The 22,321-nt window shown below is 34.2% G+C and overlaps 1 protein-coding gene across 11 annotated transcripts in view; it reads right to left on the bottom strand.

Moving 5' to 3' along the window:
* The window catches only part of ATRNL1 (attractin like 1), an 853,639-nt gene that overhangs the window by 694,837 nt on the left and 136,481 nt on the right, over positions 1 to 22,321 (bottom strand). For all 11 annotated transcript variants that reach the window (XR_010147020.1, XM_016919435.4, XM_016919433.4 and 8 more), the window contains exon 10: positions 10,196 to 10,350. Coding sequence is in view for 10 of the 11 variants with exons in the window: in XM_016919435.4 (XP_016774924.3) it covers positions 10,196 to 10,350 (155 nt within the window). In the remaining variant the exon portion in view is untranslated. The remainder of the gene's footprint in view (positions 1 to 10,195; positions 10,351 to 22,321) is intronic.

Here is a 22,321-nt window from a genome sequence, read left to right as displayed (position 1 = left end):
CGAGACCAGCCTGGCCAACATAGTGAAACCCCCGTCTCTACTAAAAGTACAAAAAATTAGCCGGGTGTGGTGGTGGGCGCCTGTAGTCCCAGCTACTCAGGAGGCTGAGGCAGGAGAATTGCTTGAACCCGGGAGACAGAGGTTGCAGTGAGCCAAGATCGAACCACTGCACTCCAGCCTGGACATCAGAGCAAGGCTCTGTCTCAAAACAACAACAACAACAACAACAACAAACCTAGACAGCTAGACAGCACATGTTGGCAGGAGGTGGGAGAGTACAAGTGGTACTAGGTTCAGAGGGGAGCTTGATCAAGGTGGCCGGAACCTTATTATTGGATTAGGGAGAGTTTACTGATTTGAAAGCCTTCTGCCAAGATGCAGGATTTTCCTTTCTGACAAGGATGCCACAAGAGGTGATGTTCACTTGCTATCTGGATGACTCTTAGAAACATGTAAAACATGAAAAGTATACCCCATGCTAAGTAAGGTCAAAATGCCGGAACTGCCATAGCAAACAGTAAAGGCAGTGATTAAAAGTCTAAAAATGTGCACATGCTGAAGTCAATACACTACGTGATGCCAGAAAACCCACCAGGCCATTTTATCTATGGAAAGGGCCAGAGGATATGCCAATTACCAAAGCCATGAAGAATATGATGGTGGGAGAGACACTAGCATCACTAAGAATTTCGTGGCTTTCCTCCATAGACCAAAGCTGATGATAGGAGCAACTGTAACAGAACTGAGCCAAATGATGGGAGACAATAGGAAAACAGCTGGACAAGGTCCAGCTCAAAATGGGTCCACTGGGTCACAGACTCACCCAGTGATCATGTCTTCAGTTGCTGGATATAGAATTGGAATAAACAGGCTTAGCAAATGGCACAACACCTACCACATTTGGTCTTTGGTTCTCACAGTGGAAGCCTCTGGGAGCTTTTATCCCCTGGATAATACAATAAATTTTAAAATACTATCACATTCCAGAGAGAGTGGGTAGAAGCAATTAGTATCACCCTAAAGAATCTAAATAATGCCAGGATAATGGACCCCATCAAATCTCCATTTAAATCATCAGTTTGGCAAACTAAACAAAGCTTAAAGGATAGCAGACACCTACTACCAAGTAGAACTAAAATTGCAGGTGTCGTGCAAGATGTATATCTTTATTAGAGAAGATTAACATGGCCATGGAGTCGGCAAATGTGTTCTTTGCTAACTATCAAAAAAAGGATCATAAATAGTTTGCATTCACATGGAGGAGAAACTAGTATACCTTCACACTTTTGCCTTAGGATGATATTAATTCCGCCCTCTTTTGTCATACATAGTCAGAATACATTTGATCCTGTTGGATATCTTGCAGAACATTACATTGTTCTACTACATTAACGACATTATGCTAACTGGGCCAGATGGGCAAGAATAATGCAACAGAGACCTTCTTAAGACATATGCTTCAAAGGATGGAAAATAAAACCTACAAAGATTCAGAGACTTTGATATTGGTAAAATATTTAGGGGTCCAGTGGACAAGAACATTCTCAGACAGCTCATCTGAATTAAAAGACCAATTATGCATCTTGCAACCCCCATTACAAAGAAGAAAGCAAACCATCTGGTAGGCCTCTTTGTGTTCTAAAGGCAGCATATTCCACTCCTAGGAATGCTGCTTCAGCCCATATACTGGAAGACATTAAAGGCTGCCAGCTCTTTCCAGCCAGGGTAGGAAATAGCTCTGCTGTCAGTGAAGTCTACCCTGCATGCAACTCTGCAGCTAGGCACATATGACCCAGTACATACTATAGTTATTGGTAGTGTCACTGTTGGAAAAAGTAGTATGTGGAATTTATGGCAAGCCCCAGTGAAAGAATCACAATGCAGGCTTCACACACATGTCAAAGGCCATACCATCTGTGGTGGAAAGTTATATACCTCTATTACTGCCATGCCATTGGGTCCAGATAAAAATAGAATGCTTGACCATGGGTAATCAAGTGACTATGTGTTGAGAGTTTGCAATCATGAGCTAGTTCTGTTACCAATAACCCTAAGAATATAAAATGGAAGTGGTACCCATGATCAAGTATGAGCAGAAACACAGGGCACAAGCAATCTGTATAAGTATGTAGCTCAAATCCCTATGTCATCCACCACTGTTACATCAACACCCCTCCCTGTGGCCATATGGGGAATTCTCTGCTGTCCAGATAACAAGAGGAAGAAAACACAAATATGCCAGCTTGATATGTGGGCATAAATCAAATGCCTTAAAGCTCAATACTAAATAAATATAATGTGTTTACAAGTAGTCTAAACCAATTCTTACACTAAAAAGTCTCTTACATTTTTAATCTGTCTGACTATAATTTATATTTCTTGCCAAGAAGAAAATATATTTCTGGAGCACTTAGGTTATTATTACTTCATAAACAGTTCAAGACCAAACAAATTAAAGCAAATTCCATAGTTACTGACATCATGAAAATTACAGAAATAATATTCTATACCAACAAAACAGCCACGATGAAAAGAATGAAGACCAAGATAATATACACTCTCTGGAATACAGGCTTAAAAAAATAAAAAATAAAATAACATAATGTACTCATTATTTAAGGTACTAAATATTAATTATGAACCATATACTCAATACACATAAGATAAAAAAATTAGAGTTACTGTTCTCTCAAACCCAAATTTGAGCAAACGGTACTATACCATCAAAACTATTTACAAGTGAGGGATAGATAATTACATTAAAAACTCAAGCTGAAGGCAGACTGATTTATTTCAACAATTATACATTAAAAAATGCAAGTGGAAAATGTAAATTCACTGGCTAATTTTTCCATAAATGCTCATGTTTTTTCACAATATACATATATATAAACATATGTGTGTGTGTGTGTGTGTATATATATCTCTGTATTACTGTAAAGACACTTTAAAAAATCTTTTGGCCAGGCACGGTGGCTCACGCATGTAATCCCAGCACTTTGGGAGGCCGAGGCAGGCAGATCACCTGAGGTCAGGAGTTCAAGACCAGCCTGGCCAACATGATGAAATCCTATCTCTACTGAAAAATATAAAAAAAATACAAAAATTAGCCGGAGATGGTGGCAGGCGCCTGTAATCTCAGCTACTTGGGGGGCTGAGGCAGGAGAGTCACTTGAACCTGGGAGGCAGAAGTTGCAGTGAGCCGAGGTCATGCCATTGCACTCCAACTCAAAAAAAAATAAAAATCTTTTACTGTTTCACTTAAAATGCCAATTCATAAGTTAGTCTTAAATGCAAATTTGAAATAAGACAGAAAGTACACACAGGTTGTATGTACAAGGCTCATAACAAGATGAATATAAAGAAAAACCTATATTAGCCATTTCAAAACTTCTGTAATAGAAAATTACATTTCTGGATGTTGCCAAATATCTTTTCCCACCTGCCCCTGAAATGATGGTACTTTACTGGGGTTTTGTTTTTTGGCTCCCTACTTCAAAACTTCTTTTAATATTCTAAAATAAGCACAATTTACTCTAGGTTAACTCATTCTCAGTTTAAAAAAAAAAACTCATTCATACCCGTATCTTCTCTCAGGAATTGTCCCCTGGCATTCATTAAATAAATATTTATTTAGTTTTTTACTGTCTGCCAGGCAAAGTAGGCGAAATGATTTTATAGTGTCTTAACATACAATGATATGTCCTGTTGCTTTGGTAGTTTTGAACTAATAAATTGTATTTATAGATTCCCAGATAACGAATCACAGTTGAATTCCTAGAATGAATCCTACTTGATCATAGTTTATTAAACTTTTGAAATATGGTTGGATCCTATGTGTTAATATTTTATTTTAAAATTTTTATTCTACATTCATGACTTCTTTGTCCTGCCTTCTTCCCCCAAGAGTTAAGACTTTTTAAAACTTTTTTCCTTTTTTACATTTTTTACTGAGAAATAATTATACATATTAATGGAGTATATAGTGATGCTTCAATACATATAATGTATAGTGAGCAGATCAGGGTAATTGGCATATCAATCATCTCGAACATTTATCATTTCTTTGTGTTAGAAACATTCAATATCCTAATTCTAGATATTTGAAACTACACATAATAGTTAACTATTGTCATCTTACACTGGTATAGAACACTACAATGTATTCCTCCTATCTAGCTGTAATTTTGTATTCTTTAACAAATCTCTCTGTGTAACCTACCACTTCCCCCACCCTCCTCAGACTCTAGTATCCTCTGTTCTGTTTTTGTCTTCTATGAGATGAACTTTTTTAAGCTTCCACATATGAGTGAAAACATACAGTGTTTAACTTTCTGTTCCTGGCTTATTTCGCTTAACATAATGTCTTCCAGTTCCATCCATGTTGCCACAAATGATAGGTCTTCATTCTTTTTATGGCTGAATAGTATTTCAGCATGTATATATACCACATTTTTCAAATTCATTCATCCCTTGTTGGAAACCTAGGTGGTTCCATATCTTGGATGTTGTGAATAGTACTGCAATAAACCTGGAGGTGCAGGTGTCTCTTTAATATACTGATTTTCTTTCCTTTGGATAAATATCCAGTGGTGGTATTGCTGGATCATATAATAGTTCTATCTGTAGTTTTTGAAGAACTTCCATACTATTCTCCATAGTGGCTGTACTAGCTTACATTTCCATCAAAAACATTTCCCCATTGTTCCGCATCCTCACCAGCATTTGTTATTTTTTTGTCTTTATGGCATGAGATGATACTTCATTGTGTTTTGATTTGTATTTCCCTGATGAATACTGATGTTGAACATGTTGTCATATATTATTGGTTATTTGTATGTCTTCTTTTGAGAAATATCTGTTGAGATCATTTGTCTATTTTTGTTAAACATTTGCAAAATGGATTGTTTGTTGAGGTTTTTTTTATCATTGAGAATTTTTTAGTTCTTTGTATATTCTGGATGTTAATCCCCTATCAGATGAATAGTTTGCAAATATTTTCTCCCCTTCTGGAGGTTGTCTTTTCATTCTGTTGATTGTCCTTTTCTTTGCAAAAGCTTTTTATTTTATATGATCCCATTTGTTTACTTTTGCTTTTGTTGCCTGTGCTGTTGCGGCCTTTTTCAGAAAGTCTTCTCCAGAGCCATGTCTTGAAGGATTATTCCTGTTTTGTTGTTTTATTGTTTTGATCCATTTTTAGTTTAGAGGGGAGGGTCTAGTTTCATACTGCTGCAAATGAATGTCAACTTTTCCCAGCACTATTTATTAAAGAGGCTGCTTTTTCAGAGCATTTTTTTCATTAATCTTTATTCAGTAATTTTTGTATTCAATACAGTCTCTCAAAATGGATACAGACTTGTTAAGAATGAGAGAGATTCATTATCCATTATCCTTTTCTTTCTCCTGGATTTTCTATCTTGAGGTCACTATTTTCCAATCAACTTATTCGGGAGGGGGACAGGTAGAGTGAAATTCAAATACCTCTCAGAAATATGATTAAATCTATTGATAAAAACTATTTTTGAATGTCTTACTACACTAACAAGTTCTTTCCAACTAAAATTCCAATTTTTTCCTGTTAAACCAGGAAAAATAAATATCACAGTGTATAGTGTTAATATCAAAAGGACTCTGAATGTAGGCTTAACTTTAAATTCTGAATACAACATCTTATAGCCTGTGTGAGTTTGGGTTTAACCATGGTAAATCACAGTGTCTTCTTCTATAAATTAAATATACTAATGTACACTACACAGATGTAACAATAATTATATTATAAATCATGTGTGACATGCCAAGCACTGTTGAAAACATTAGATAAATGTTAGTTCATCCTTTCCTCAAAATAAAAGGTTATTTTTTCTTTTATTTAGTGGCCTCTTTTTAAAAAAGATTAAACTACTATTTCTTGTATATAATCCCAAAAAAAAAGAAAGAGAACACCTTGAGCAAAGGATACAATGAAGCTTAAAACAGTCGACAGTTGGCTAAATTCATTGAAAGAAATGTGTGATGATTCTAAGGATTTTCCTGATGTACAAAGAAATTGTTTCTTTCAGATGGCCAGGTAAGTGGTACTACTTTCATCAAGAAAGAGCCCTAAGAATTTAACGCAGTGCATAGAGAAATACTGATAAACAGAGAGAGGAACTAATAAAATAACCGCCAGAAAATAAAAATAATTATAAACATGAAAAGCAAGCAGATTGGAATTTTCATAACTTTGCATGAGTATTCCAGAAAATTAAATAATTAGATGTCTTAATTTGAATATGATTTTGCTATGAAATTATATGCCTTACCAAACTATATCTATTATATATGTATACATATATATCACTCCAAAGAGTTGGACAAAATCAGGTATCCCAGGCTTCATTAATTAGTTAAGTGATTTTTTTTTTTTTTTTTTTTTTGAGACGGAGTGTCGCTCTTGTTGCGCAGGCTGGAGTGCAATGGCGCAATCTCGGCTCACTGAAACCTCCGCCTCCAGGGTACAAGCGATTCTCCTGCCTCAGCCTCCTGAGTAGCCGGGATTACAGGCATGCACCACCACACCCAGCTAATTTTTGTATTTTTAGTAGAGACGGGGTTTCTCCATGTTGGTCAGGCTGGTCTCAAACTCTCGACCTCAGGTGATCAGCCTGCCTCAGCCTCCCAAAGTGGTGGGATTACAGGAGTCAGCCACCGTGCCCGGCCAGTTAAGTGATCTTTTAAGAGTATACAGAACTGCAATTTCACTGTATTATAAAATGGTTAAGAATATACATTATTATATACTACCATTAAAATATTACTTTCTCAAATACAAAATTACTTTTTAGTTTTTACTGATTTAGTTTTTAAATAATCACCTACAAAGAAATTAATATCATAAGTAAACCACTATGTTCAGGGAATTTATTTTGAAAACTCGATTATTCTTTAAATCTCATTTGAAATTTCAGCTGTTCTGCTTTCTGCAAGATATAGTTCTTATACAAATCCTATTCCCTACCCATTCTTAAATAATTTAACTCAGGAAATTACATTTTCATGTTTCTATTATCCTCTATTATCTTTTTGATTAAGAAAAAAATATAGTCAATCAGTTGTTTTGCATCTTGTTTCAGAATTCTGTATGAATTCTAAATAGAAGATTATCTTTACCAGAAAGTTCTTGTTAACCTTGAAGAAGGTGCCATGGTGGCTTTCTGAAAGTAATAATAACAGCACTAACAATAACAAAAAAAAATTAAGTTTTTGGATTCTCAAATCTGACCTCAAACTAGATTTACAAACTAGAACATTAAGAAATGTGTCATGTCATATGTTATAGTCAAATTAAGAAATGTGTCATGCTATGTGTTATACTCAACCTATCTTATTCACCACCCTAGCTGTATTATCAGCTGCACTTTAGTCACTTTTAAAAAACATAGATGCCCAGTATCCAATCTCAAAGAATCTGATTACGTAAGTTATTTTTTTTTCCAACCAACCTCCAAAGAGGATGCCAAGGTATGGGCATGATTGAAAATCACCAGCATATGCCTTCTACATCCATCATGCAATAATAGAATGGGAACTGTGAAGGCAAGGTTATATACCCAAAGATTAGCGATATTGACTGTATAAAATTTACTGTGAGAGTAATGTTCAAATAATACATTTTGCAACAATAAAAAATCAGAAATGGTACAAATATTCCTATTTGTTTAAATATCATATAACACAAAACAATCAGCTAAGCTTTTAAGTGCCTTCCATAAATGCACCAAAAACGTCCTGGTGTACCACAGTGAAAAGAAAAACTAGCAACATGACACTTTTTCTGTTTCCTAATTGGTTTACTATATAATGCTTATATCTATTTCCACAAAAACATACTCCATGAGGAAAACAATTATTTTGAAAGACATTTGTTGAAGTATAAATAATAATATGAAAAATACCTTTTCCCAGGAAAATAGTCCAACATTTCATACTCCAAACCCAGGAGGATAAAACAGATTATTTTAGAGAACCTTTTTGAGAACTACCTACAAATAATCAAATGAGATAAAGCCGAACAGTTTTAACCTATGTTGAATTGTGGAACTGTCTTTATGTTTTTGTTGTCAGTGTTAGCACAGGGAATAAAAAAAAAACCTTTGTTAAAATGTAAAACTGTTTAAAATATGCTATTCCTTCCTCCAGTCTGAACAACTTGCTTGAAAAAATGGAACTCATATTTTCTTCTATATTTCTACAGCATTAAGAAACAAGCATTACTAAGAATAAGGTAATTTGTTGCCATAATTAAGAACATACACTGGGCCCAACTAATCAGCATGATGTAGTCAAATAGAAAGACTACCACAAGTTTTAGGAGTTACAAAAGTTAGATCTACCGCCTACTACCTGCATGGCTTTGGCAAGTTCCTGTTACTCTCATCTGTTTAATCTTCTGAATATTAGGATAATAGTACCATGCTACAAGGTAGGTTAAAGATTTTGTATATAAATTACTTAACATAGTACCTAGCACATAGAAGGAAATTAAATAAATAGTAGTAATTAGAATCATCATAATCTGACATCTTTCTATTTCTGAAACAAAATTCTCCAAATTTTTTCACTTAAGTTTTTTGACACATAAAACTTGATATATCATAATCTTCAACAATATGAAAAAAATAAAAATACATTCCCATTTTGTCAGCCAGAAAATAGCTCAACCTTAAATTCTTCATTGAAGTATAGACATTGTGTGGAAGCTCCTTGAAGAACCTTTTGCAAAAGTTCAAAATTCCACTTCATGGATTTTTAACAATGACAACAACAATCTATACTTTTTGTGGGATTTTTTTTCCCCAGAAGAAAAACAAACAAACAAAACTTTCATCAACTTCCAGAAAAATAAGCCCAGTGTCTTATCACCATAGCCAAAACAATAATATATTGACAGGCCCAATCTAGCAATGAGATAAAGTCACTGCCAGCCTAGATTCAGTACTTCATTCAACCCATTTTACTAATTTCAAACAATGATTCATGAGCCTCCTAAAAGCTGAGACAATCCCATGTTCATCAGGAGTTACCACCTCAAACTATTATTTCAAAAAGAAAAAGATCAAATTACTAGTATCAAATGATTAATCACAGAATGACATTCATTACTTAGATTTAAAAACCATGCTTAACTTTACTACTAGGAATTTCCTTTGAAACAACTGTAATAGTAAAAAGATTAAAGTGCTTATTAATAGTCAGAGTTTTCTTTACATGATTCTACTTGAAAAAATTTACCAAAGCAGATTATGTGCCTTTATGAGGTTTAAGAGAAAAAGTATACTTCTTACATCTATTAAATGTGTTATTCTTTTATTTTACTTATAAAAATGTTTCCTAATTGCTTCAAATTGGTATAATACTTTATTTATACCCTCAATAAAAGGTGCTCTTAAGTACTGATAAGTATATTTTAAATATCAGCTAGGTTTTATATATAATATGATACATAGAAAAACAATGTTTTCACTACAAGGGTCTACTGGATACCTAAATTTAGTATTTCAATAAATACATTCACTTAAATATTCAGAAATTGATAGGACTATATTGCGTAACTAAAATTAGGTGAATTGTATAAATGCACACTGTTTTTAGTTCTTTGGGAAAACATGCTTATATAGTTGTTTCCCAGATACATCTGGGTTTCCATTTCGTCTCAAAATCTTATTTCTTTAGCTCTACTATCTCTATTCCTTTCTCTAGTTCTATCAGATTCCTATATTTAGTAAGTATATCGGAAATGTTTAATATATTTTTGCTTATCCCTTAAAATCTAAAATGTTTACATTCCTACTATGTATAAAAATTTACATAATTCGACAGTATTCCATATCTACCCATTATCAAAATTAATATGTAGCAAACACAGTAAACTGATATAGTGTTCACAAAGGGAAACAACATAAAAAGTCTTCAAAAAGGACATCCAAATCTAGCTTTTTGTATTCCCTGTATCTACCACTACTTCTGCTCAGTACTTCTGTTCTCCTGGCTCTATTACTATAATACTACTGTGCTGAAATTAGAAAGAATTCCATTCATATTCTATCACTTAACTCTAAAATGACATATACACATGCTATCAATTAATGTATTTGAGAATATCTATATGGAAAATTTCTGATATTTCCTACTTTGTACAATCCTAACAGATACATACCTATGTCATATGCCAGGAAATCGGCAGAAAAACATTTTGCACCGTTACTCAAGGAAGTGTCATTATGGGTATTTCCTCCAAAAATAAGCATAGCTCCATTGATAAGAACAGCTGAATGAAGGTATCTGGCAAACCCACTTTCTTTCAAAATAGTCCTACAGAATAAAATTTAAAAATGTATTACAAAGGATAAAATGACCTCCCTGATTTTATATATGTTATATAAAGGGTCTACTTTGCATATAGAGTTTTCCCTGGAATTGTGGGGGAAAAAAACATATTTTTTAACAATTTATAAATGACCTCTAAACTTCAATATTTCAAAACAAATATTTTGAGGCTCATAGCATCTTAAAATGCTTTGAGGAGACACAATATCAAAAAGAATTTTTAATACTCATAATAATTTATATTATAAATTATTTTTTCATTTACAAAGATAGGAAACAAGCCATCTTAAAACTAGAGGCCCAAAACATCATTTTAAAATACCAAATAAGTAAAAAGTTAAATATAGTAAATTTAGTCTAAACTATATTTGGTTAAAACTGTGTAACTCATATGGACTCCATAATAAACTTTTAAGATTTTATTTAAGTATAACATGCATAAAACTGCACATATCAGAAGCCTAAAACTCAATGATTTTTCACAACATGAACACAAGTAAGTAATCAGCACTCACATAAAAAACTATAAGAATAGTACCACTATTCTAACAGCATAAATTCATTTGCTGTTTTTGTACCTTACCTAAGTGGAGTCTATAGATTGCACTCATTGATGAATAGGTACATTTGCTCAAGATATACATATATTTGAGATATATATTTTTTGTGTAATAAAAAATTACAATTACAATGCATCTTGTGAAACATTAAAATTAATATAAATGTTCTTTTAATTAAAGTAAAATTCTGAGAGAAAGTATTATAAATATATGCTCACAATTATAACTGATCTGAATGAATGGATATGTAGTAAAGGTGCATGACAATATAAATAAATACTAAATAACTACTCTAAAGCCCTGATACAAACAATTAGAAGTTAGAATTATTATATACATAAACATAGCTAATACGTAAAGTATAGTTAGTATAGTATATGTAGCAGCTCCAAAACCATGGATTATAATACCAATTAATTTCTAAAGAATATGAAGCTCAGCCAGGCGTGGTGTTGTCTCACGCCTGTAACTCCAGCACTTTGAGAGGCCAAGGCGGGTGGATCACGAGATCAGGAGATCAAGACCATCCTGGCTTGATCCAGGGCAAAACCCTGTCTCTACTAAAAACACAAAAAATTACCCGGGCATGGTGGCACGCGCCCGTAGTCCCAGCTACTCGGGAGGCTGAGGCAGGAGAATTGCTTGAACCCGGGAGGCGGAGGTTGCAGTGAGCCAAGATCGCACCACTGCACTCCAGCGTGGGCAACAGAGTGAGACTCTGTCTCAAAAAAAAAGAAAAGAAAAGGAAAAAAAGTATGAAGCTCACTTACAGAATGGTAACATGAGGAGTTCCACAAACACTCCCACTAGGAAAAGAACTATAATTGGTAAAAATTATAAAAAGCAACCATTAACCTCAGAAAATTTTACTAAGCACAACACCAAATAAAGAAACATTTACTCAAAAAGAACAGCAATAGTCTATGGCAATAGATACATTACTTACCCCAACTCCCTCACGCCTGCCTCACACACACAAAACCAATTCAGCATGATAGAAATTCTACCCCAGGCAAGTAAAGCCAAGAACATAAGGCTCCTTCATCCCTCAACTCCCACTCCAGGCCAGCGATATCTCACTAGGAGTGGCAGGATACCAGCACTTCTCATTCCCTCCAGCTCTGGGTTACAGAAGCTCTGTTCTGGGAAAGATCATGAGAGGTCTGGGTGCTCTTCCTCTGCCCAGTTGCCACTCATAGGGTGGTAGCTATACACTAATTCCAGCAGGCTAACAACATTGGACCCAATAGTCTTCATCCCACCTCACTCCTAAGGCAGACTGTTGCATCCAGAAAGAGCCAAGTTGAGAAGACTCCAGAGACTACTATCCCCATCTAGTGCTCTGTACATAAAGTAGTGGTGTCACTCTAAGAGGAACAGGCCACTAAGCCCACCCACCTACAACTCCAAAGCAGTAGCACAGAAGTTTTTCCCCAGGAGGAGAGGTAGGCTAAGAAAAAATACAGCCCCGGCCGGGAGCGGTGCTCATGCCTGTAATCCCAGCACTTTGGGAGGCCGAAGTGGGCGAATCATGATGTCAGGAGTTCCAGACTAGGCTTGCCAACATGGTGAAACCCCATCTCTACTAAAAATACAAAAAATTAGCTGGGCGTGGTAGCCTGCGCCTGTAGTCCCAGCTACTCGGGAGGCTAAGGCAGGAGAATCGCTTGAACCCGGGAGGCAGAGGTTCCAGAGAGCTGAGATCGCACCACTGCACTCTAGCCCAGGTGACAAAGTGAGACTCCATCACAAAAAATAAAATAAAATAAAATAAAATAAAATAATCTCTAGTCTCTAATTTTTCTTTACAAAACAAACAAGAAAATACTATAATCTAGTGGACTGTAAATAAATAATATGGATCAAGGAACAAAATATTCTCTAGTAGAGCAATATTTAAGCTAAGATAATTTAAATATAATGAAGAAGAAGGTGGAACTTATTCCAAGTATGCTAGGCTGGTTCAACATTCAAAGTCAATTGATTCAATCCATCATGTCGATAAGCTAACAAAGAAAATCATATGATCATATCAATAGATGGAGAAAAAGCATTGACAAAATCCAACATTCAGTCATGATAAAAACTCAGCAAACTAGGAATAGAGGGAAAATACCTCAGCTTGATAAACATCTATAAAAACATCATATTTAATGGTGAGAAACAATGTTTTCCTTCCAAGAAAAGGAATAAGGCAAGGATGTTTCATCTCACCATTTCTATTCAACATTTTAGTGTAAGTTCTTGCTACTGCAATAAGACAAGAGAATGAAATAAAAGATATACAGATTGGGAAGGAAGAAATAAAATGGTATTTTTTCACAAATGATATGACTGTCTATGAAGTAAATCCCAAAGAATCAACAACAACAACAACAACAACCAAAAAAACCCTCTAGAACTAATAAGCTAGTATAGCAAGGTTGCAGGACACAAGGGTAATATACAATTGATTTTTTATATACCAGCAGTGAACAAGAACAAAAACACAATACCATTTACATTAGAACCAAAAGAAGAGAAATACTTAGGTAGAAACCTAACAAAATATGTACAAGACTGGTATGAGGAAAACTACAAACAATAAAAGAAACCAAAAATCTAAATAAATAAAGAGATAGTACATGAACACAGATAGGAAAACTAATACTGGCAATATGCCAGTTCTTCCCAGCTTGATATGCAGATTCAGTGTAATACAAATCAAAATTCCAGCAAGATTTTTAGTAATAAATTTACCAAATTTTTATCAAACTGATTCTAAAATTTATATGTAAAGGCAAAAGACCTAAAATAGCCAGCACAATATTGAAGAAGAAGAACAAAGTCAAAGATTGACATCACCTGGCTTTGGGACTTACTATAAAGCTACAGTAATCAAGTCAGTCCCTGGGACTGGCAAAAGAATAGACAAATAAATCAAGGAAACAGAATAGAGAGCTCAGAAATAGACCCATACAAATATGGTCAACTGATCTTTGACAAAATAGAAAAAACGATTCAACAATGAAAGGACTGTCTATTGGACAAATATTGCTGGAACAACAGGGCATCACAGTAGTAATAATAGAAATAATCATCTAGATACAGACCTTACATCTTTTACAAAAATTAACTCAGAATAGATCTCAGAGCTAAATGTAAAATGCAAAATTATTTAATATAAAACTCCCAGAAGATAACATAGGAGAAAATCTAGGTAACCTGGGTTTGGTGATGACATTTTAGATACAGCAACAAAAGCATAAATGATGAAAAAAAAAAGTCATAATTTGGACTCTATTAAAATTAAAAACCTCTCCTCAATGAAAGACATTGTTATGAGAATGAAACAACAAGCCACAATCTGGGAGAACATATTTGTAACACATAGCTAATAAAGGACTGGTATCCAAATTATACAAGGATCCCTTAAAACTCAATGAAAAACAAGCTCAATTTTAAAAAAGGCAAAAGATCTGAACAGACACCTTTCCAAAGAAGACATATAGATGTCAAGTAAGCATGTTAAAAGATATCCCACATTACATGTCACAGGGAAATGCAGATTAAAATAACAATGAAATACCACTACACACATATTAGAATAGCTAAAATCTAAAATGCTGACAAAAGATGGCAAGGATCTAGAGCAACAGGAACTCTCATTCATCGCTGCTGGGAATGAAAAATGATACAGCCAGCCACTTTGGCAGTTTCTCACAAAACTAAACATAACTTTACCATACCATCCAGGAATTGCACTCCCTGGTGTTCACCTGAATGAGTTGAAAATATGTCCACACAAAAATCTGCACACAGATGTTTATAGCAGCTTTATTCATAATTGTCAAAATTTGGAGGCAACCAAGATGTTCTTCAATAGGTAACTGGATAAACAAAAGATGGTTTCCATACAATGGAATATAATTCAGCAATAAAAGACATGGGCTATTATGTCATGAAGAGACATAAAGGAACTTTAAATGCTTATTGCTAAGTGAAAGAAGCCAAAATTAAAAGGCTACATACTACATGATTCCAGCTTTATGACATTCTAGAAAAGGCAAAAGTATGGAGACAGTAAAAATATCAGTGGTTGCCAAGAGTTTGGAGGGAGGAAGAGATAAGCAAGAGGATCACAGGTTATTTTTAGGAAAATTAAAATATTCTGTATGAAATGATCATTGTAGATACATGTCACTATACATTTGTAAAAATCCATAGAATATACAGCACAAAAGTGAACCCTAATATAAACTATGGACTTTAGTTAATGAGTAATGTATCAACATTGACCCACTGACTGTAACAAATGTACCATATTCACGTAAGACACATAATAGAGGACCTGGGGATAGGGGAGATGAGAGTATTTGGAAACATTCTGTACTTTCTGCTCATTTATCCATTAAAACTAAAACTGCTCTAAAACATAGAGTTTATTGTTAAAAAACAAAACAAACAAACAAAAAAGGTGGGGATTAAAATTACATCTGATTTACAAGATATGGTATATTAAATGGAAAAAGTAAATCTTGTTCCTCATACTTCACATACAAAAATATTTTGTAATGTATGAAGCATAAAATGGAAACCAAGTTTCTCACTGGCAGAAGAGATTTACAAATGTGAAGGAGGGGAAGGCAAAAATGATCCCTGTAATGCTGTATGGCATCATTATGCAATTTAGACAGACAGCATTTAAGCACAGATAGATATGTAGAGCTACAGATACATGCCCAGATCTATAAATGGATATAGAGGATATAAATGGATATATGCGTAGTTCTCTAATCTTAGTTTTTAAAGAACATTCTCCACTAAAAGGAACCTAGGTTCCTTGGGGGTAATGATTTATTCGAGCACTAGGGCAGGGACAAATGTTTGTGCAGAAGGTAAAGGAGTGCACAAAGAATGATGGGGACATATCTAAAGAATACAGACACCTGATTGAAAGGAGCTCACTAGGCAAATCTGTGACAATATAAGCACCAGAATAAAGAATATCAATTGATTACAAAACATTAAATAAAATAAAAATACATGAATTCATACTGATATAAATGAATATATAGACTGGGGAGACTAAGAAGGAATAATGAAATATAACCACTTAGTAACCATCATAGTAATAACTCTTTCTAGTGAGAATCATCAATGGGTATTAAAACTATTATGTAAAGGTTTAATAAGAAATAAAATATTTACATAATCTGAAAGTATCTCCCAATAAGGCACTTAGTAATTTAAAAAGGAAAAACAGTATATTTACCATTGAGAAAACTAAAATATACCACTTTTACCAAGATATAAAAGTTAACCTTTCCAGAAATGTTCACAGCAGCCTCATTCTTAATAGTCGAAAGTGAAAACAACCCAAATGTCTATTAATTGACAAATAGATTTTTTAAATATGGTATATTAAGATAATGGAATATTATTCAGTCATAACAAAAACAATGAAGCACTGATACATGGTATAATATGGACAAACTCTGGAAAAAAAAATTACAATAAGTGAAAGAAGCCACACACAGGAGGCCATGTTTGTACAATTCCATACATACAAAATATCCAGATTAGACAAATCCATAGAGAAAGAGAAATTAAATTAGTGGTTGCCAGAAGATGGAGATAGAGAGAATAGACAGGTATGGGGTTTCTTTGGGGGCTGATGGAAATATTCTGGAACTAGTGGTAATAGTTGCACAATATTATGAATATACTGAAAACCACTAAATTGTACTGTTTTAAATGATCAAAATTAAGAAGTTTGTGTTATGACTTTTATCTCAATAAAAAAGGTTTTTTCACAAAAATTTAACTTCACCAGCCATGGGAGAAGAATATGACATTTTGGTATTCCTAACAAAAATACAAAATGTGAATCTAATCACGCAGAAACATCAGATAAACCCAAACCAGGCACATACTTCAAATGAAAGATCATGACTATTCCAAATTAAAGGAGACTAAAAAGACATGACAACTAAATGTCTGCATGCTCCTGGATGTAATCCTGGATCAGGAAAAGATACCCAAACTCAGTAAGGAAAAAAGTATCAAAATCTGAGAAGGAGAGTATGAAAAGGGAAAACCACAGGCCAATCACATATGTGAACATTCATGAAAACTTATTAAGAAATCAAATCCGGCTCATACCAGTAATCCCAGCACTTTGGGAGGCCAAGGCGGGTGGATGGCTTGACCTCAGGAGTTCAAGACCAGCCAGGGCAACATAGCAAAACCCGGTCCCTAATAAATACAAAAATTAGTTGGCCCTGCTGGCACCCATCTGGGGTCCCAGTGACTCGGGAGTCTAAAGTGAGAGGATCGCTTGAACCTGGGAAGTGGAGGTTGCAGTGAGCCGAGATCGTACCACTGCTCTCAAGCATGGGCAACAGAGTGAGACCCTGTCTCAAAAAAAAAAAAGAAAAAGAAAAAAATCGAATCTAGCAATTTTAATAAGTTATAATTTGTAAAAAAATATTGGTACAATTGAAAAAATTAAATGTGTTAGATTATAATATTCTATCCATGTTATTTTCTAAATTTGATCCTTATGTAAGAGAGTATCTTTGTTTTTTAGTAAATATATTTTAAAATATTTATGCTTAAGAGGGCATCATGTAAGCAACTCCATTCAAAAACAATACATAGATATATAGGGAGATATAAATAAATGCAGTATTAAAAATAATTAAAAGGGAACACAACTACAGATATTGCAGATATTAAAAGATCCTGAGAGAATATATTAACATCTTTATAACAATTTAACTGAAGATATCAGTTTCATGGATAAATTCCTTTAAATATATCTTACCAAAACAGACTCAACAACAAATAGAATATCTGAATGTTCTTACAACTATTATATTGAATTCAGTAGTTAAAACTCTACACCCTGAAGAAAACATCAGACCTAGTTGGCCCAAAGTTTATTATTTTAAAATAGGAAAAATAATTCCAATAATATATACATACATACACGTGATAAATGTTCTAGAGTATTAAAAAGAATACTCCCCAACTCATTTTAAAAGCCCGAAGTAACACCACCAAAGAGCTGACATGAATATCTCAAAAAAAACATGCGCAAATCTCACATATTAACATCAATGTAAAAATCCTTACAAAAATACTAGCAAACTAAAAAAAACACGTAATACATTATGACTAAGTTTGATTTAACCCAAGTTGAGTTAATAATAAAGTAAATTAAAATAATATTCCACATTAAATTATTTAGTAGAAAAATCAAGTACGTCATTCCTAAAACAGCCTTTGGCAAAACCAAGCATCCATTCATAATATAAACCCTTATCAAACCAGGAAAAGAGACCTTTCTTTATAACGATATCTAAAAAACCCACAATGAACATCATTCTTAGTGAAGAAATACTGAAAGCATTTTTTAAAAGCTCAGGAATAAAATAGATGCCTGTTATCACACTTCTATTCAACAATGAGCTGAAGATTATAGCAGAAATTGTAAGAGGAGAAAAATATATAGCTGTAAGACCCAGAAAGGAAGAAACAAAACTGTCATTATTTGTATATAATCTGATCAACTATTATTTAAAAAACGCTAAAAAAGTCTACACATAAATTACAAAAATACAGCAAACTGTTAGACATAAGAGTAATAAAAAATCAATTGCCTTTCAGTTTATCAGATCATAAACAGAAAAAGAAATTAAAAGATATTGTACTGGTTGAATGAATACTGTCCTCCCAAAATTGTTCACCTGGAACCTTGGAGTGTGACCTTACTTTGAAAATAGGGTCTTTGCAGATAGTTAAGTTAAAATGAGATCACACAGATCTAATACTAAACGAGTATGGGTCCTAAATCCAGTGACTGGTGTCCTTATAAGAAGGCCACGTTCAGACACATACAAACACACAAGGAGAAGTCCATATGAAGTCCAAGACTTAGACTGGAGTAATGCAGCTACAATCAAAGTATGCCCAGGAATGTCTGGAGCTGCCAAATGCTGGAAAAGGCTAGAAGGATTCTTCCCTGGAGCCTTTCAAGAGGGAATGGCCCTGCTGACACCTGGATTTCAGACTTTTAGCCACCAGAACTGTGAGAAGCTAAATTTCTGTTGTTTTAAGCCTCCAAGTCTGTGATAGTTTATTATGGTAGCCATAGGAAATGAATACAGATTTTACTTAGAAAAGCATATAAAATATCAATCACCTGGAAGTAATTCTAACCAAAAAAACTGTTAGTATTGCAGACCACTAATAGAATGGACTTTTCAATAAATAGTTCTGGGAGCACTATTTATAGTTCTGGTTGTGCACACACACATACACACACACACACAAAAGTCCTTATCCAGTTGGGTTAAAGACTAAATGTGTGGAAGGCAATATTGAAAACACTAAGGTAAGTAAGTATTATTTAAGCAAGACACAAAGCAAAATCCATAAAATACTGACAACTTCTGCTATATTAAAATTAATAAGTTTTGCTTATCAAATATTACACAAAGAGTAAAAAGATGATCCACAATCTGTGAGATAAAATGTTGGCAAAATATAAAACTAACAAAAAATTATTATCAAAAAAGTGTACACAAACAACTACATATGACAATATGGGTGAAAATTTCAGAGTAGCTGTTTGGCCAATAAATATGAAAAGATGTTATACCTCATTAGCAATTAAGGAAACACAAATTAAAACCAAAATAGGACACCATTTTATACTCACCATATTGGCAAAAAATATTCAAAAATGAAAAAACATCAAATCTGAATGAGAAGAAATGGGAACTGTCATTCACCCCTGGTAGAAGCGCAAATTAGTAAGATGAGGCTGGAGTATAGTTGGGTAAAATAGAGCATGAACAAGCATTTATACTATTAAGTAAATAGCTTAGACAAACTGTCGTGAAACAATAGAAGACTAAATAAGAATATTTTTGCTACAATTGCTCATAATAGTAAAAACTAAGGACAATTCCAGTATGCATCCACAGTAAGGCAGAAAATATAAAAAGGCTCTGTGTTCGCACATTAAGGGTCTCTCACATGGGAAAATTCTGCCAAGGATCCTACTACACTTCCCTAACTCATTCACTCTCCCTCCCTCCTAAATGATTTCATACTTCTCTTTTCAAACCTCAATCTTCCACTATCCCTCATTCTCACCCTCAAGTGATGACTCTACTTCCTACTTCACTGAGAAAATAAAAAGAAACAAAATTTTCAAGAGTTCTCTCCACCTCTACTTCTGTATTTGTATTCAAATAACCTGACTTCATATCTGTTCTTATGAATAAAGTGCCCATGCTCTTCCTAGGTAAGGTTTACCACTCTATTTGTTCACTAGATCCCATTGCTACTTGTTTTCTTGAGTACATCCCTCTAGCAAATTATTCCCTTTATTTTTGGCATCATTTCTTACATCTTCTTGATCTTTCCTGTCAACCTACAAACATAATTATTTCTCCAAACTTAAAAATATATATATCTTGTCCCACTTCCCTTACCACTTGTTACCCTGTTTCTTTCCTTTCCTTATAACTCCTCAAAAAAGTTGTTAGTACTTTTCTTTAATTCCTCTTCTCTCATCTTTATTTGACACATGCCAATCAAGACTTCACCACCCACTGAAACTTCTCTTGTCAAGTTCAGCAAAAAGCACTGGTTTGCCAGATTCCATGACCATTACTCAATCCTCATATTAGTTTACCAATCAGCAGCTTCTGACAAATTCTCTTTCCTTTGAAATATGCTCTTGGCTTCTAGAATACCATATTCTCCTAGTTTTCCTCCTAACTCATTAACTGCTCATTCTCGGTCTCCTTTTCTGGTTGTTTCTCCTCATCTCTTTGACCAGAAAATTAGAGTGTCCAGATCCTGAAATTCCTACATCCAGCCACCTATTTAACATATCCACAAGCTGTATAGTATGTATCTCAAATTAAACATGTCTAAAACCAAGTTTCCATTCTTCCTGACACCAAACCTACTTCTCCCACAAAATTCATCATCCCAACTAATGCCAACTCCATGCTTTCAGGTCTTCAAGCCAAATGCCTGCTTCATCTTTCACTATTTCTCTTTCTCTCTCTCTCTCTCTCTCTCTCTCTCTCTCTCTCTCTCTCTCTCTCTCTCTCTCTCTCCCACTCTATATCCAGTCCCCTAGATTTTTCAATTCTTGTTGGTTCTACCTTGAAAATATGTTCGGAATCCAACCAATTCTCACTACCTTCACATTGGCCTCTATGGTTCCAGATACCATCATCTCCCTCTTAGATCATTAAAATAGCCTCCTAAATGGTCTTCCTGCTTCTGCTCTTGCATCGTAATTACAACACCGCTCCTGTAAAAATCTAAGTCAGAGCATGTCACATATGTCAGATATGTCACATATCTGTTCAAAACCCTCAAAGTCTACCCATACCAAAGTAAAAGCTCTATAATGTTTTCTAAGGCCCTACATGACTGGGTTTCCAGTTATTTCTCTAAGGGAAGATAATTTCCATCTTACTCCAAGACACTCGACTACACTAGCCCCTTTGCTGTTCCAGATGACAAGGATGTTCCCATCTCAAGGCTTTTGCACTAGCTGGACCTCCTCCTAGAACACCTGTCCCCCAGATATTTGCATGGCTCGCTCCTTAATCGCCTTTAGGTTTTATTAAGATGTCTTATGAGGTCTTCTCTGGCCACTCTTTTTAAATGCAACAATCTGAAACTCTCTATCTTCCTTCCATGCTTTCTTTCCTCTTCATAGCACTTATTATCATTTAAAATACATTTTACTTATTTCCATATTTATTGTCTGCCTCTCTCCATTAAATTATATCTCCAGAGCATAAAGCTGACTTTTTAAAGATCTCTGAAGAAAGCATACAATGATAAACAATTTATGCAAAATTTAAAAACAGAAAAACTAAATGAAAGGTCTGCTGGCAAATACATATATGGAGGGTAAAAACATGCAATGAAAAGCAAGGAAATAACACAATATTAAGAATAATGGAGGGGGATAATATAAGGGGTACAATCATAAAGGGACACATGGGGGCTTCTAGGGTATTGTAATGTCCTCTTTCTTAGCACAGGTAGGCAGGGAATTCATTTTATTATGGTTTTGAAACTATATATACATACTATCATACAGTCTTTTGTCCATATGTAATATTTCCCAATTTATAAAAGAGAACTAGTAAAAAATAAGTACTACAAGTTTTTTAATCACTGTGAAAAGCAAAGCTACAGAGATAAGTACTTATTTAAATTATCAATATGGGATTTTAACCAGACATTCCAAAATTCCAAATCTCTTATCATGATGTTTTTAAAGATAATAGTCTTTTTGCCTGTATAAACATTTTATTTTCATTTTAATAAATCTCTGATATCTTACTTCGCAACTATATGTTTGTGTG

The sequence above is a fragment of the Pan troglodytes genome, chromosome 8 (assembly GCF_028858775.2).
Source record: "Pan troglodytes isolate AG18354 chromosome 8, NHGRI_mPanTro3-v2.0_pri, whole genome shotgun sequence".
Lineage (NCBI taxonomy): Eukaryota > Metazoa > Chordata > Mammalia > Primates > Hominidae > Pan > Pan troglodytes.
Note: the sequence above shows the minus strand (reverse complement) of the source record. Positions and strands in the feature narration are given on the sequence as shown.